The 16,968-nt window shown below is 52.2% G+C and overlaps 3 protein-coding genes across 3 annotated transcripts; 1 reads left to right on the top strand and 2 right to left on the bottom strand.

Moving 5' to 3' along the window:
* Window positions 1–678: 678 nt before the first annotated feature.
* Window positions 679–1,500, bottom strand: EMWEY_00002050 (hypothetical protein, conserved; the record flags this gene model as incomplete). The annotated part of the gene is made up of 1 exon (XM_013477164.1): window positions 679–1,500. The coding sequence occupies one exon, from the start codon at window positions 1,498–1,500 to the stop codon at window positions 679–681; it is 822 nt and encodes a 273-aa protein (XP_013332618.1).
* Window positions 1,501–2,791: 1,291 nt separating this feature from the next.
* Window positions 2,792–8,374, top strand: EMWEY_00002040 (hypothetical protein, conserved; the record flags this gene model as incomplete). Its single annotated transcript, XM_013477163.1, has 5 exons — window positions 2,792–2,958; window positions 3,383–3,787; window positions 3,989–6,041; window positions 6,203–7,164; window positions 7,516–8,374. The coding sequence occupies 5 exons, from the start codon at window positions 2,792–2,794 to the stop codon at window positions 8,372–8,374; spliced, it is 4,446 nt and encodes a 1,481-aa protein (XP_013332617.1).
* Window positions 8,375–9,222: 848 nt separating this feature from the next.
* Window positions 9,223–15,155, bottom strand: EMWEY_00002030 (hypothetical protein, conserved; the record flags this gene model as incomplete). Its single annotated transcript, XM_013477162.1, has 18 exons — window positions 9,223–10,384; window positions 10,543–10,617; window positions 10,785–10,996; window positions 11,291–11,371; window positions 11,505–11,668; window positions 11,820–12,012; window positions 12,228–12,494; window positions 12,741–12,897; window positions 13,013–13,069; window positions 13,228–13,356; window positions 13,543–13,614; window positions 13,708–13,794; window positions 13,953–14,060; window positions 14,169–14,239; window positions 14,439–14,481; window positions 14,584–14,670; window positions 14,843–14,870; window positions 15,008–15,155. The coding sequence occupies 18 exons, from the start codon at window positions 15,153–15,155 to the stop codon at window positions 9,223–9,225; spliced, it is 3,141 nt and encodes a 1,046-aa protein (XP_013332616.1).
* Window positions 15,156–16,968: the final 1,813 nt, after the last annotated feature.

The raw sequence follows: 16,968 nt of genomic DNA, 5'->3' as shown, positions 1-16,968 counted from the left end.
ATAGCAGATAAGCACCCCTCTCTGATGCTCAGCAGTAGCTACGCAGGTCCCGACGAGTTTGATATTTTCCTGAGGGCTTGCACTTGAAACTCTAAAGGGTCTTCGTGCGCCCTTCAAATAGCGGTACACTCAGATCGTGTCAACAGTAACCATAAGCACCTCTGCAGGTCCTTGTATTCGTCTAAAGTTGAGGGGTGCTTTCAATGTCAGCAGCCGTATGGTCCGCCAAGATTAAAAGCGTAGGCTGCTTCAGCCCGGCACAGTTTAGAGGTATTCGGATTGCAACGCCGAAACTGCCAAGCACCATTAGCATGGTGGCAATGCAAAGTTGCATCATGAGACATTTGCTGCAGCGGGTTGCAATACTTAAAACAGCGTACAGCCTCCCCTAGGAGCAGGGGGAGGACAGTAAGAAGCGCATATTACTGTGAGCAACTGCCCTGTGGGTATGGGAACTCTAAAACAGCTAAAAGGGAGTATTGAATGAGAAGGATGAAGTTTAGCATATCTCCAACCCTGCCTATTGTTGTGCACGCTGCAGTTTTCTCGCAATCGGTTTACTGAAAGGTGCAACAAGAGATTGGCGTTCCCTCCGTTGCAGGCCGAATGCTCAATTTATCAGATTTCACTCTACGTATATTGAATAGGTTTAGCTTGTGTGAAAAAAGAGCAGGCGCTTCAGTTGAGACCCTCCAGAGTGGTGTGCTCTGTGCCGGATTCGTCATACGCTTCCAAGTCCATAAAACCCTCATCTTGTCGTTTTGCTCTTGCCACTGCGGCGGTGACTTCTTCTTCAGGCAGCCCCTCGAAAATAGCAGCTGCGAGTTGGGCTCCCGACATTCTCACGTACTTCCCCTGCCCACGCGCTCTTCTCCAGGTGCCCCCCACAAGTCGGTAGTTAATGCGAGCGGCAGCGGTGGAGTCAATCCCTTGAGCGGCGTTGCTGTTGTTATTTGCCGTTGTTTGCTCTGCCGCAAAAAGGGGACCATCTAAGCTGAAGAGGCTTTTGCTTTGGTTCCCTGTTTGGCTGTTGTCTTCGTTGGTCTTAAACTCCTCTCTCCCCTCAGAAGCCATTAGCAGGCGTTGCCGGGCTTTGAAGATCTCCAGCTGCTGGCGGCGGCGGATTAGCCGCTCCTCCCGGATTTGCTTTTGCTGCTTTGCAATTCTATAGTTCCTTCGTGCCTTCTCCTTCTTAGGCCGCGGTCTGCATGCAAACAACTGCGTGTTGCTGGAGAGTCTCTGCAGTGTGAGGGTAGGAGCCCCCCAGAGCCAAGGAGGTCCAGCGGTCCTGTTGGGTCTGTTGGAAATCGTTTGGCCGCTGCAGAGAAGAAAAGAGAGCAAAGGCCCTCCAGATGATGCACCGACAGGTGCAACTTCATGAATACCGTCAGGGAGCATAGAACGTACTTGCGCATGCACCGAGTGTTGATGCAGCAGAAACGGGGCTGCATGTGCCGTTGAACTGCTTAGCCAGTGCAGCAGGAGCAGCACGGTTGCCATAGTGGCATGTAGGGGAGAATGGATGCCTCATCCACCGATATGCGCAACTCCACTGGTGCAAGTTATACTCTGCACAAGTTCACGGTACCCGAAACTGCAGCCAGGGGCACGACCGAATCATGGGCCTCCGCAGCCTTATATCCGAGGCATATTATCACCTAAGAAAGTACCTCCACAAAGAGGGTATGCTGGCATCTCGCGAATCAGGGAGTGAAGGAAAGACGGGGGACCCCTTGGGATATTACCCAGTTCGACCCCACAAACACAAACCCTTCCCCTGTAAGGCGAAACGCTACGAAGGAGTTGCACCTACTGAAGCCATAGAAGTTGTTATTAAAGCAGATTTTCTTGAACCCATCAGCATCTTCAATACAGCACACCTTATGAGGGGCCCCCGTCGGCAGCACCGGGGCCCCCAGTCTAAGGCTAAGCCTTGACTGTGCAGCTCCACTGAAATACACCTTGCTTGATCTGAGCCACTCGCAACTACATGACACGTGTATTCCATTTCTTGCATATATTTTTTCATTTTACACCCATTCCAGGTGTCACAGAACGTCTCTCTCCGTCCCCTCAATGTACACGGACCAGCAGCGACGGCCGCTGCTAGTTTGATTTCACAGTAGGCTGGCGGTTTGCATAGATGCAGGCCAATCTAATAGCCATTCATTAGGTCCTTAGCTCGGGTGTTAGGCGTTATAATTGTGAGGATTTCACGGTATAGACAATCCGCCTTGTAAGCTTTTTCAGGTGTTGTGGGCTCTCTGTCTGCGAGAGTTGTTTCTGTTCTCCCAGACCTCCGTGGGGTTTTCAACGGTCTTAACGTCTCTGCGGGGATTCATGCTCGCTTAGTATCTATTGCATGCTTTCTTTCTCCCACATCTCCCCCAGCGCCGTTGCCCTCAGCCTGGAGCGTCAAATCGAATGCTACTCCCTCCACTCCTTCCTTGGCTTGACGATGGGGGGAGGCCCCACGCCCAAAGATGGCCATGTGCACTCTTGCAGGCAGCGGAAGAACAGTGCTACTAGTGCTCCTTTTGCTAGTGGGAGTTTCTTGAGGAGACTTATCCCAGTCAGGAAGGCCCCTCTTGTTTGTCTTTGGCTTATTCTGTTTCTCTTGCTGAAAGTATTGAAAGAATCATGCCCTGCAGCAGCATTTTGTCTGAAGAGGTCCCTGTACAGCTCAGCCGTCCTCCCAAACCCCAGATGCGAGGGACCCCGATGGCTGACTGTCTGTACGCAAGGCAACAACACCCCCGGGCTGGCCCACGAACTGGGAGCCCATCGCCGGATGCAGCGTGGTATGACTAGAAGGGGATACATCCAAGCTGCAGAGGGAGGAGGAGCAGCTGTCGATACGGCTGACAACTCCCCTCAAGAAGGTTCTCGTCGCCGCCTGTCAGCTCCACTTGCTGCAGCCGACGGGCTGGAGAGCACATTGGACAGAACCTCCAGCGGGTACCTCCCACAGTACAAACCCTACCATAAACCCTTTATCGGCACAATAACTTCAGCGGGCGCCCTGTCCCCAGTGTTTGCCTAGGCTGGAAACTAGGCGTACACGTCAAGCTCTATTCCTGAGGCTTCATCGTCATATACATATATATTATGACGATGAAGCCTCAGGAATAGAGCTGGAGGTGTACGCCGAGTACATATATACATATATACATATATATATATACATATACATATACATATACATATACATATACATATACATATACATATACATATACATATACATATATCCTTGGTGCTGGATAAATTGACCGGTGCCGGCACAAGGACGTGACAAGCCGTACCATGCATGTATTTGTGCCTAATGATCATACAGACAAGCACCATCTTTAGTTTTCCGACTGTATTCGGCATCCCTCAGGTCTCAGGACTCCGCTGGTCTTGGGGGGTGCCCTTCAAGGGCTGAGGTGCAGTCTTTCTTTTCCTTCTTGTTGGCCTCCATGTCTCCGCCGCCTCCCCAGCAGCAGCGACAGCAGCAACAGCGGGTCTTGCCGAATCTCGCAGCAGCCGTTGATGGTGTTCTCTTTTTGGCAGCCTGTGCTGTCTCCCCCCGGTGGATTTTAAGTCTTGCACCTGCAGAGCAGTCACCACTAGGGCCGCGCAAAGACAGCTTAGGAGTTGCTGGAGGGGGGAGCAGCGCGAGGCAGAAACAGCAACAAGATTGGCTGCTCCTGTGTAGCCCTGCTTTTAATGCACATCCGCCGGAGACTTTGCCTTTGCGGGCCCTCACTGCCTTCTTCGTTTCTCTCCGGCAACTCCTACCCAGGTAATGCCCTACAGGAGGCGCTCATTTGGGCTTTATTTGTGTTTAAACAAACCATTCGTTACTTCGCTTATTCTGCTTGGATTGGATTTACTGTGCAGTGTAAGGTGACGCCAGTTGCGTGCCAGGCATGTATATAGTGTTGACAGTGCACGCCGCCCGATGCGCCTACGGCATCTTTCTCTTTGGATTTTGCTTGTGCAGGCTGCCGCAGTCGGCAATTACCCGCCTCATAGCTCCTCTCTTTGCCCTTGGTCGGTCAATAGCTTTCGGGTCCCATGTCTTGCCAGAGGTACCGGAAGAAGTGCGGGCTGTGGCTGAGGCTTTGGTGCTTCTGCTGCACGGGGTGCTGCAACGAGCTGCAGAAGAGGCCCCGACGCTACTACCTGGGGACACGGTGCAGAGGGTCTCAACTGCGTGCAATGCATTGACTGACTGGAGCAAAAGACTATCTCCCAGCAACGGCGGCAGGTTGGTGCCGCTGCTGTTGTTGGGGGCGCCACCTAGTTTACAGTACCCTATTCAGGAGGAAGACCTCTTGGAGGCGCCCGCTTCGGGGGTCCCTGGGTGTGGCGCTGCTGCTGCACTTGCGCTAGCGCTACACCGCACCGGGGCCTCCCCACTGCCCTGGAACATCTTGCGGGCAACTGCCAGCATGATAGAAGCCTCTGCAGCAGCAGCAGCTCGCGGGCTCCAAGCCGTTGGTGCATCACATCAGCACGTGGCTGGAATTGTCGAGGCCCCTTCCCGCCTGGACCAGCGAAGAGACTACCCACAAGAGGCCCGCTCACAGCACCAGCAGAAAGTGAAGCAGGAGCAGCAGAAGCTGCAGGTCGGGGTGTCACCAGCACTGCAGACAGCGGCTGAAGAGCTGCGTCAGTTGGTGACAGCGAGGGCCTCCTGGTTGCCCGTATATTATTTATTAATGCGTCTAAATGGTGGTATTTGGCTGCCGGCTGTGCAGCAACTAGCGGAAGCTGCTGCTGCCCAAGGGGCTCGTCTAATTGAGCTCTTCATATCACAGCAGCAGAGGCAGCGAAGCGTCCGGGAAGCGGAAGAAACTCAAAGTGCTGCCTGGGCTGCCGTGGGGCGAATGCTTTACTTGGAAGTGCAGCAGCTTTCTATTTCGCTTGCGCGGTTGCACTCCCTCAGGCCACTGAGAGGAATGGGACACTTTGCTGCTTCTGCTGTGGCGTTCGATCGATTCCTGCATGAGCAGCAGATATCTTCGTCGCAGGACAAAGGGGTAACAGGAGCACCAGGATCGTCGGGCGAAACTGTTGTACCCTTTTTGAGGCCTCTTCTGCACACTCACGATCCCCCCCGGGACCTGAAGGAGGCCGAGAGGAGAATCCGTTTCTTCTGCTCTCTCGTCACGCTTGGGGCAACAGATTCTTCTTTGCTGTCAGGTGTTACTGTCTGTCTTCCCTCAGAGGGCCAAATAAACTCTTCGAATTTTTCAAGCACTCACCAGCCTCCGCAGAAACAGCAGCCCAGCAGTTCCCGCGTAACAGCAGCAAAACAGATATCCGTCAAGCTACTTCAGCGTCTTTTATTCGCATGGAGTTGGGTCGGCGAATGGCCTCTCGTAGTTATGGGCCTCAAACTTCTCCGTCACCGCCTTGAAAGTCTTACGCTGCAGCGCTTGCTGGGTGCTAGCACTCCTGCCTCCAGCGGCAGAGGGGGCAGGAACTTCGAGAGGACTCAAGGCAAGGCAGCCGCAGAAGAAGATGCTGACGAAAGGAACACCGCTGAACTTGTGGGAAAGACGCTGGCACTGCTGCAGAAGAATTTGAACGCGAAGTGGCGCTCCTTCAAAGGTGGCAAGTCATCTCGCTTGACCTCTCCACCTCGGTCTGAGGGAGAAACATCGGAACTTCAGGAAGCTCTATGTAGCCTCGCCGCTACAGCTACCCTGTGGGCAGCTGTTAGCGGCTTCGAAAAGCAACGCCCCGAGGACATTGCTCTGCTTACATTTTCTCTCATACCATTTTGGATCCAAGAGACAACAGAGGGAGCTGCGCCTGTACATACGCAGCAACAAGTTCAAACGATCCGTGCCGGGGCAGCAGCGGCTGCTCCATCGGCTGATACTGGTACCACCCAAGAGCACGAAAACAGTCAGCAGCAGTACCGCCAACGTCTGCAGGACGGAGCGAATTTCGCTGCCCTAGCTCGTAGCTTGAAAGGGTTTCACACGTTCTCATCGGCTTCCGGTGTATCCCCAGCCCGTTATGTGGACTCTTCTGCTGTAGAAGTATGTGTTTCCCTGTGTTTGCCTCATACACGGTGTTGCTTCCTAGGCATTGTTACTTCAGGTACCCTGTGCTGGGTCAGTCAAACCTCTTCTCACGCCATACATTCTGACATCTGCTTGTGCTTTGTTTCCTTGCTTGCTCCTCTTGTTTCTTCGCGCAGTTTTATCTGTCGGAATTGCTTGAGAAGAAGGGTGCTGACTTGAACATGTGGCCATCCCCACTTTTGTTCCTTTTGGCATACAACATTCTCCGCCTTCGGCGCAACAAGGGAAACGACACTTTCCGAGCCTCGTTTGACGCAACTACAAGCATAGGAACAGCGTCAGCAGAAACAGCTTCGCCTCAAGGCCACTCGATCGGCGCTTCCAGTGCAGCGCAGCAGCACTCGCAGCAGCTCACCAGCGAAGCTGAGGCAACGGCAGCCCAGCTGTTGCTTCGAGTGGTCGCTGCAATTGACGAGAGCATATCTTTCCCGGAGTCAGTTTACGGTTGGTATCGTGCGGGTGGTTCTGGGGGTCCTCCTGATGGCGCCGTTAAGACACCGCAGGACGGAGGTAGCTCGCCCTTCAGCTTACCAACTCTCCCTGGGAATACACCACAGTCGAGGACTGATGTATCAGTTGTTGCGACGTCTGGTGCTTCGGATTCACCGAGGCAGGCCGGAATTGGTCGGGCCGGGATGCGGGAGGTGGGATCGTTCCTGTGGGCCTTGAATCGCGCCGAAGGTGGGCTGGGCGTTCCCGAAATCATGGATACCGCTGGTGCTTCAACGGAATCGACTCCGTCGCCTTTTGATAACAGTGAGAGGCACGTAAAGGTGTTGACTCTGCAACAAGCTGCGCGGCTTGCAGCCCACAACATCAGACGGCCTGGAGGCTTTGCTGACAAGCTGGCGCTGTACTGTGAGGCGGCGATAAGAGCAGCTAATGATTCTTTTCTTCAACGTGCCGGGACTTTGCCGACCCCTAAGGACCTCACACTGGATATTGGCAAGGCAAGGCAACAAAGACCCTTTGCCTCTCCTGCTGCAGCTGTTGCTTGTGGAGAGGTTGCAACCAGTGGCGGTGAAGGGGACCTTGAGGGGGACTATCGCCCTCAAACAGTTCTAAAAAAGCTGAAGAGGTATTGTTTGAGGGCCCCTGCAATGTTCAAATCCCCTATTGCTTTGCGTCGGCAAGATAGACTCCCAATGAGTTGGGTCTCTACTGCAGGAGTGTCTATCGGGCTGTTGCTCAGCTTCTTCTCCTCCTGCCGGGCCGAAACTCGTAGCCACATACTGTGGGTCACCGTTGTGACAGGGCACTTTCAACACCACATCCTTGTGAAGACTACTGAGTCCCTTTGCTTTTGCTGCTATTGTAGCTGCTGCAATTGCTGCTGTTGAAGAATATCAGGGTGTTGCTGGTGCAGGGAGTGCCTGCTGACTGCTGCAGGGCCACTCTTCCTGTTGTTGCGTGTTACTGTCTGTCGCAGGTCTGGAATAGTGCACGCACCCCTCTTAGCAGCAGAATGTGGACTGCTACAGCTCTTCCACTTGCTGAGACCCCTGGCTGCTGCGGTTCGCGCGATACCTGATGAGTCAGAATTGATGATCTCAGAAACGGAGAATAGGGATCCTGTTGACGTTTCTCCTCCTCCTGCGGGAGGCGCCTGCGACCCATCGACGGTGGAAGCACCGACCACTGAGCAGGTAGTTGGCCCCAAAACCGGCAGACACAGCACCAGCATCTTGCGCCTGTTGCACGGTGCACCTGCATTCCTCTTTGCTGTAACGGCAGCGCTACTGCGGCACGCCCAGAGCATTGCAGCCCTTCCGGCAGACTCGCCGAGAACTGCAGCACAAGTCCAGCTGCTTCTCTTGGCGGCAAGCGATTTCGCAACCCTCCTGCACGCACACTGCCGCTTTACAGCAGCAGGAGCAGCAGAGATCGAAGCGGAGAAAGACCGTGGAGCAGGCGCTGCTCCGAGGATATCTGCGGTGACAACATCAGTGGAGTTTCGGGGGGTGCTGCAGGAGCTGCTTTCGATTTTCAGCAACCTTGTAGTTCGGCACGCTTCGCAGATCCGCGACTCGCTAGCGTTGCTAGCTGCAGCAGCGCAAATCCTTAGTCTGTGTGGAAGATACGTACCCCTTCCCGCGGGCTCTAAGAAGGCTCTTGAGGCCTTCGCCCCTGCTGCCATGGCAGCCCTCCGCCAGCCACCTCCCTACCAGGCAGGCCCTGGGAGGTTTTCAGGTACATCTTCCCCGCAGCCACAGCGAGGAGGTGGTGCCGAGGAACTACGGAGGCTCGCTACTGCCCTGGAGGCCCTCAAGTTTGTTCAACTGAAATAAACGAACTCTGACCGAAACACCAGGAGAATCCAACGGTCAGGAAGAAGAACGTTGAGAGGGACACTCGTATGATGAGCGCCGAAAGGGCACATCGTCGGTTCTCTGCCTTGTATCCATATAGATGTATTGCATCCCGGCTCTGCCAAGCTTGGCGCGTAGCCTCCCGAGATGCAGACGCTGCAATATGACTCTATTAGCCTCTCCTGCGCTAGGAACGGTCTTCGCGTTAGAGGAACCCGTATGGCCGGTTGCTGCCCTTTTTTAGCAGCCATATGGGCATACTTAATGACATTTATTGGGGGAGCTTATTTAGTTCTTCCAGATTTTTACAGCTTCATGCTACAAATTGGCACCCTGTACTTAAAGAGGGCAGCATTGGACGGTCAAAAGGCGTACACTGACTATCCAATCATCCTTCTGAAAGACATTTGGAGGGAAGCCAACTACGGACTAATTTCTTTGATCAGTCAATACTTGTCGCTGCTTTTAGTGTCAACCTCGGGCTAACTGCTTAACTCGCCTAGTAAATATCCATCAGCCAGCACGTGGCGATCCTCAAGAGGGCGTGCGATATCTGTGAACATATGGACGCCTGATAACAGCCAATGCAGAGAAAAGAGCCTTGCCGACCACCAAAGGGGGCTCGCAGACTCATAAGTGGGTCAGTGAATGGTTGGGTACCCTTGTGAGCCCGCCGCGAACTCCAGTAACTCAGTTTGATGCGTGGAGCCCCAGCTGCTAACTCTGTTGCCGCTTCGGTAGTCTGCGGCTCTGCCCCTTACCACGCACTGTGGCACAGTGAGAAAACGGCGCTGAAAGCACCTGCAAACTGCAGTATGCCGTCCAGGTTACGACAAATCTACAATGCTGTCCTCTTCAGCCTCAAAGGGATTTCCCAAAACAGGTGATCCCCGAGTGCTCAGGCCTGGAGTGAAAAGCACCTTCTTCTTGCTTTGAATTTGCTGCAAATCACGAAGGATGGTGGTGCCGTCTAGGGGCGCCGGCGCAGCGGCGGTCCCCTCTACATCCCCACCGTCTGTTGCAGCATCTAGGGAGTCACTGCCTGAGAGCATTTGGGTGCGTGTTGGTGGGGTCTTGCTGCTGCTGCTGCGTTCTGCAGAAGCAGAAGTGTAGTCCTCTAGATGCCCCAGCTCCTGCTCAGTTGGGATATCTGCCTCCTCACAGCACTCCTGCCTCGGCAGCAGATTGCGAGTGGGCCCATTCACAGAACCGGCACGTTCGGGAGGCCGGTACTGCCCTAAGGCGGCAGTTGCATCATCTTGTTGCTGATCTCCAGCGGCCTTCAGAAGTTCCTTCTTAGTCTGGAACTGCTGATGAAAAGGCGTCTCTTGCTGCGTGTGTATCCCGGTTGAAGGAGGCTGAGGGATGCTAGCAGGCTTTAGCGCAGGACTGGTGGCTTTAGGCTTCAAGCTAGCCGTGGTAAGCGAAGCAGCAGATGGCTCCTGGAACGCAGGGTTCGGCAACGCTGCTTGAGGTTTCTGCACTCCCTCAGTGCAGCTGCTGTCATCTTGCTGCTTGTTTACGTATGCATGCCGAACTCGTGATACCTGTATGTGCTGTTCTTTCGGGCCTTTCTCTTTGGCTAAGCTCCCACGGTGCATGTTCGATTCTCCACTTGCCGTTCCGGCCACTTTCGCTGGGTAGCACAGAGGAATGACTGCAAAGTCTGCTTGTTGCCTTGGCGCAGTGACGGCAACTGGGATGCCGCCGCTGAACGGGCAGCAAACCGCCGGAGCCTGTCTATCCGTATCTCTTAACGGGGCAGACAGTACCCGCTGCTCTTGCGATTCCCCTGTATGGGAAGGAGGCGCCTTTGCATGCGGTATCGGATCTTGCGTGGGCTGCCCTGACACCTGCATCCTCTCGTGTTGCTCCTCTTTAGCAGAAGACAGAGGCCGCAGGGGATCACCTGGAACGCCCCCCACATGCACCGCCGCCTTTCTCAGCTCCAGCATCTCCTGCCGGTAAACCTTTCCCACCAATATTTTGCTGTAACAAACGCACCCGCGACAGCTCATACACTCATACTTGAGCAAGCAGACAGTACAGCAAGGAGATTAACAACAGGTGCACTATGCTGTGCATTCAATTGCTCAGAGAGCAGCGAAGCCATAATATACGAGAAAGGAAGATAGGAAGGCACGGACCTGTTGCGTTCCCTGGACACTTCATCTTGCAAATCCTCTATCTTTGAAAGCGAAGATGAGACCAGACTGCGGTACCTATAGAGAAGGCATTGGCAACAACGCAAGGAACCATGCAACTAGCGTAAGCAGCACCAACCAAATGCATGCTGTTGTGTTCCTGGGAAAGGTTAAATAACCACTCACACAAAGTTTAGCGCTGATTCTGATCCACAAAAACAAAACGGAAGTAGAGAATGCAGCACGGTACCCAACAACCATTCAGCTGGAATGGTTTCAGCTCTACCGCAGCTGAAAGAGGAGCTGTGAAAGGTTCAGTTGTCCACCTGTCGGTCTGTTCTTTAAACTTGTCAGCTGTCGTAGTCAGCCGTGCTTGTGATTCATCAAGCGCAGCCTTGAGAGATGTTATTTCTCGGCGGGCCTTTTCAGCTTCCTTCGTCAATGCCTCAACCTTTTCCTGCAGTCACAAATGCCCTAGTAGATCCAGTATAAAAGAGGCATCCGACGAATATGCACTACCAGTATAGCTTTTGTACTTTCAAACATTTGAATGCCGACCACCGCTGTTGAGACAGCAGTGTTGGAAGCCACCACGCATGTTGCTCCTGTTGCATTTTGGGTTGCAACAACTTTAAATTAAAGGGACTGTAAGTGTGCTTGCTGTTGAATATATAGTTTTGACTAATGAGCGAATGACTGATGTGCTCGTTCGTGGCTTGGTTTGTGCTTGTGCGGTCGAAAAACAGTTTACTCTCAGTTCTGCTCGCTGGGTAACCACGCCGCGATACTTCGCTGAGGTCTCGACGAGCTCCTTCTTCGCTTCCTGTAGTTGCTGATAACAGGCAAATAAAGCACATGGAAATATCCCTTGACCTAAGGCATCGAATTTCCAGGTTGAGTGAAAAGTAAACCATGCCACCCAGTGCAGTGCTCGAAGTATCGTCCCAACACTAGGGCTGGCTTACTTGTTGCAGCGCAACGGTTGCCGGTTGCGACAAGAGCTTCTCCTTCTCTGCTGTGACCTCCTCCAACGAAAACTGCAAAAAAGCAATTCGGCTGCTGAGTGTCTTGATGACTCCATCCTTGAGCACTAGCTGCGCCGTCGCTTCCAACCCTGCATCCTGGCGGCCTGAAGAATCAAATGCACTCAATGATGGCGTTTGTATACAACTCATGCCCGTACGCACTTTCTGGGCGAGCCTGAAAACACTTATTTTCAGCAATGAAATCGACAGATAACATCCTCAGGAGTATAGTGGGCACAATGCCTGAAGGGTTACCTTGTGGTAAGGGCAGGGTAATATTCTGAGGGACGTCGAGAGGTTTTTTTATATCCGCCTGCGGCACAGCCAGAGTATCTAAGATCGTTTGCACAACCAAAGAAAAAACTACGAGGCACAAGTAGATCTGATCGCAAACTCCACTTACATGAGCTGCACGAAGAGCTTCAAGAGCAGCTTCTCTTTCCCTCAGCTGCAAACAAGGACCAATATGATTGACGTGAAACCATAATATGATATGAAGGGAACCCGCCACTAGCCCTTCGTATTTCCGCATGGCAATTTATGCAAAGATGCCGCAGGCCAAGGTGCTTCACAAAATCATTGCTCCGCATGCACATGTCCGCAGGCAGGGGGTGTACGCAGCATCTAGAGTTCTTCTCCAACGAATGTTGTGCCATGACCTACCCTCATTTCGAGATCTGCTTTTTCTTTTCGAGCCTGGCGAACATCTTGGACAGACTCAGCTAACTGCCCTTCAAGCTTGACTCTTGTCCTCTCAAGTTCCACCCGTTTGTCTGTCAGTTTCTGCAGCTGCTCTTCGAGATGTTGCACTTGAGCAGCGAGAGCATCCCTTTCCAAAGCCGTCGACTTGCTGCGCCCAAAGAAACTGCGTCTGGTGGTCAGTGCCCTTGGCGTCTCAGGAGCAGACGGCGCCTCCCGGAGCTTCTGCAGCTGCTAAACATCTCGCAGGCAAAGATTTAATTCACCACTGGTTATAGAAATATTTTTAAGAGTGCAATAAAGCTCAAATGTGCACCCAAGTATGGATGTGACAGTTCTGGGCACCAAAAGAAAGTGTAAAATGGAGGAGGGAAGAAAAAACAGCGTAAGAAACTGCTAATACGGAAAACTCTTTGCTGGTTAACAGCCGGGTCTTCTCTGTGCTGCATTTTAGTTTGGCGGCGTGCATCTATTCACCTGTTCAAGTTCGTCCTTCTCCGCAGAAACCTCCAGTAGTTGCTGACTCATCCCCTGAAGTGCAGCGTCCTTTTCTTTAATTTCTCTTCGCAGCTGTTCCAACGAAGTTTTACCCTCATCAGTCTCACCTGCAGTATCTCTTTGGAGAGCAAGGGCTCTGAGCAGGAGAAGCATAATTGGCAGAGCACAGGGTGTTGATTTAATTACGCAGTGATCGAACTTGCTTCCGTTGCTAATTGTTGCACACTGGATGACAAATGGTGATCCCTCACTCCTCAGCTGCAATTCGTTTGCTCTCTTCTGCGCACAGCTTCGCTTCAAGAATCGTTCTGCAAAGGCCCAAGCTCCCACAAAACTGCAGCATTGCGAGACCTTCCCAACCTCCGCAACTTTCTCTTCCGTGTTCTGTATATTTTCCGTGCCCATGTATTCTACATTATTCATATTGCTGAACACAGCAGCAACGGCTATCGTCCTTGGCACATACATGCGCCTGCTCAAGTCCTTAGCGCGCTCGTCATCTTCGGAAGAAGTCTGTTGTTCTGTCCTCTCTTTGGCTATAGCACCCCTGGTGGCTTCAAGTTCAGCTTGAAGCCTATTTATCTCTGCATCTTTCCTTTATCACACAGTCAAGGCACAAGGTGGCACCCTCTTGCCGATTTACAGATGTTGAAGATGTTTTGTTGCAAAAGGCACATGTTCACCAGAAGCTGCCCGCTAGACTAAATGAAAATGCCAAGAAAATGTAAAATCTCCAGGTTTCAAAAATAAAATAAGGGATTGAGGGTGCAGCTGGGCATACCTCGACACCTCTTCCACCCTCATCGCCAGTTGGCTCTTCAGTTCCTCCCTCTGCTGCTTTTCCTCTTCATTTCTGCAGACAGAATCAGTGCACTTGTGAAGTGGATTTGGTCTCGCTGGCTAAGTTGGTCCACGACCAAATTGTGGTCAGTTCAGAAGGGCTTACAAGTGCTCCTGCCGAGAAAGTGCCTCTCCAGAAGATTGGTGCTGAGCATCCAAAACCTGCATTTCCAGTTCGGCTATCCTAGCCTCCCTGCAAGGCAAGAAGACGCAGGAATACTTCGAGAACACTCAGCATTTGATTATTGGCAAGAAACGAGGCAGTGGACAAAAATGTGCCCATATGCCAAAACGTCATTGATGATGCCCTCCATTTCCTGACGCTATATCTTCTTCCGGTCTATTACTCACTTTTCCTCCAGTTCCTCGACATGGTTTTTGCACTCGAACTCAAGCTGTGCCTCCAGCAACTTAATTTTTTCGTGAAGTTCCTGCACTCCCTCGTTGCTTTGCAGTAACCTGGACAGCAAACCAACTGATGCAGACGGTTATCACAGTGTCTCTTCAGCAATATTTCTGCCATCGGTAAGCCTTCACTTGCCTTCTAAAATAATTCCTGCAGCTGACCTTTCTCGTTTCATCGATTCAATGATTTCCCCTCTGGCATCCAGTTGTTGCCGAAGTCTGGCTACCTCATCCTGAAGTTGCAGTTCGCTCACCACAGGTTACGCTTGTATGTTTGTGATCCCCCTTTCCACAATTTTTGAGGTAAATAGAGTTAACACCTGCGTTCCCCTACATGCTGAGAAGTGCACTGAGGGAGAGCGTCTGATGCGTGACAGTGTCCCGGAACCAGCAACCATTCAGGCAATAATGCTTCACAATGAAGGACCTTACATTTGCTTCCGCACATTCCTTCCTCAATGCTTCCAGGTCTTCCCTGATGCACCACCACAAACGTTGCAGTATTCCTTGGCTTTTGAAAGGTTTTCGCCACACAAGATAGAGGAGAGTGGCCTGCATGCCATTTAGAATGCCTCACCTTTCAAAAGAACTGGCGCGCGCATCGCGCTCCTGAATGAGTGTTTTCAAGTGTTTGTTCTCAGCGATCAGCATGTCCATGGCGTTTCTGCATGATGAAGGCAGTAGATAACATCTAACACTGCTGTTACAGACGAAACCAGGGGACACCAAAAGTAAATGAAGGCTTCTGCAGAACATTCCGTTGGATACGAACTACAGTGTCGCACAACACAAGTTAGTGGCAAGAGGTACTTGGTTCCCATGTGGCAGAGGCGTACTTGAGGCCTTCTGCTTCTGGTTGTGAGCCTGCACAACGGATCAGCGAAATGCAGAAGTAAGAGGCTCCTGCTTGCCTGTTGTTGTTTGGTTGATCCCCGTAGGGTGTATAGCTACAGTCAAGTGCATGACCGACAAGCCATTGACACTGCAGATTGTCGCCTTACCATCTGTCCCTGAGTCATCATTGGGGTTGGTCTGGCTGTGTCTTCGAAGTTGGTCATCGTCAAGGCTTCTGCGACGAACTTGCAAGGGCCTGCTGGAGCTGTGGTAGCCGTAGCCGCCAGCCGCGAGGGAAGAGATCTTCTTCAGCATGGTCGCATGAAAATGACTCGAAGCACCAGAAATATTCGCCTCGCAGTCCTTGGCAAGCCAGGGCCATGCTCCTCAGGGGTCACGCCCACTGCAACGGAAGCTCAAATACGTGCTCGTCTAGAGGCTTCCGGACAGCAACTGCAACAGCCCCAAAGGCATGCCATCGCTTCCCTTTAACGCCTCATCACCGGCCAGCTGTAGGCTCTGTGGAGTTGTCCGTCGTTCAATCAGCACGGGAAGACGAAGTCGGCTGAGCCGTGGCGACGGCAGAAGCGCCCGATACAGGCGACGGCGGGTACGTCCCCAGTAGAGGCCAGTAGCCAAACTTCCCTATTTTTCTTGCGACAAACTCCCAGATGATTAGAAGGAAATGGCGAAGATGGAGGTGACGTCAGGGTCTCGCAAATACGAGTGTTCCCGCCAGTCGACAGGCTCGACCTAGCGAGGCAGCAATCAGCGGCGGTAAAGGCGTCCAGACACGGGTCAAGAGCGGTAGTGAAGACTGTAGATTTTGTCTAAAAACCATTGAAAAGGATGAAACAGGCGAAGACATGAAGATAAAATTGCAGATACTTCGCAGCCGACTAAAAACTGGCCTTCGAGCAATCAAGCCACTGCTGCGTACTTCCCGAACGCTGCATCCGCCTGTTCCATCTAGCCTTTGTATTCACAGAAAGTTATTGAGACTTTTTTTACAATCTATTAGAAGAAACTTTAGTGCCCACTTCCGCTCTTTTTTTGAATGGTTAGCTGCTCTCCTGCGGGGCACACCAGGAACGAACAGCTTTGCAAACAGCTTACACATACAGGGCAGTGCGGAAGATTCACTGTTTCTCCACTATCTTTCTTGGATTCTCGGGCTTGCTCCCGTTTCTTGGGTATTTTTGCACCTTCCCGACTAAGTCGGCTTCAGTGCTTGCGCTGCGCCAACTGGCGCCTCTGTCCCGCTGAACCCTAAGGTTCCACGTAGAGCCTAAGGCTGACGTGACCATGAAATGACCGTACCGTTGTTGTGATGGGTTGGAGTCTAGTTGCTTGTACGAAATATGGTGGTGAATATCGCATGACGTTCGCTCTATAGCGAGGAGCTTAATCAACAGGAGACAATTATCTACCTCTATCCATCTACCATCTATTGCCAGTCCCCTCTGGCCCGGTGGCTGCCCCCAGAATTTTTAACTGCACAAAACCGATCTCTGTGAAAAAACTTCCTAACCGCTTGCTTCTGGATGACTCTCTCTCGTGAGTGTTGCCTTTAGTTTGCCAATCTACTGCCCCACTGGCAAAAACAGTGCTTCATCCGCTGCAACGTGGCTGACGGTGGTTTGCGTCGCACAGACGAAAAAGCCTTCCAAGAGGTCCCTGTTACCATAATGGCCCAAAACTTTCGCATCTATTGCGGACAGAAGTCGTGCATTGCCGATGCAACGAAAAGCACATCTATACATCACCCTTATGGGGGCAGATGTACAAAATGTGAATTTTACATTCAAAGGCTACACAGTATACATCAAAGTATCTCACTACGGGACGCTTATAACACAGTACGGCTCTGCTTGCACCTCTACCACCCAGTGCTGCTTTATATGCATCCCTGAGCTTGTCTCCCGCTGTCTGTCGCCGTCGCCCCCACGTATGGTTGGAACGGATACCAACCGACGGCCGTTCCTTTAGCGTGTCTGCACACTGGCTTCCAAACAGTGGTAATCATCGTGCTGAAAGGAGTCACTGCGAGGGCAGCTGACAGGTTACTCCTCCCACGGGAGATCTGCTGCCATACCACCTACTACTACAGCTACTAGGGCAGCGGCTG

This window comes from Eimeria maxima, genomic scaffold (assembly GCF_000499605.1).
Source record: "Eimeria maxima Weybridge genomic scaffold, Emw_scaff10, whole genome shotgun sequence".
In the NCBI taxonomy this organism is placed as follows: Eukaryota; Apicomplexa; class Conoidasida; order Eucoccidiorida; family Eimeriidae; genus Eimeria; species Eimeria maxima.
The sequence above is the reverse complement of the archived record's forward strand: the minus strand, read 5'-3'. Positions and strand labels throughout refer to the sequence as shown.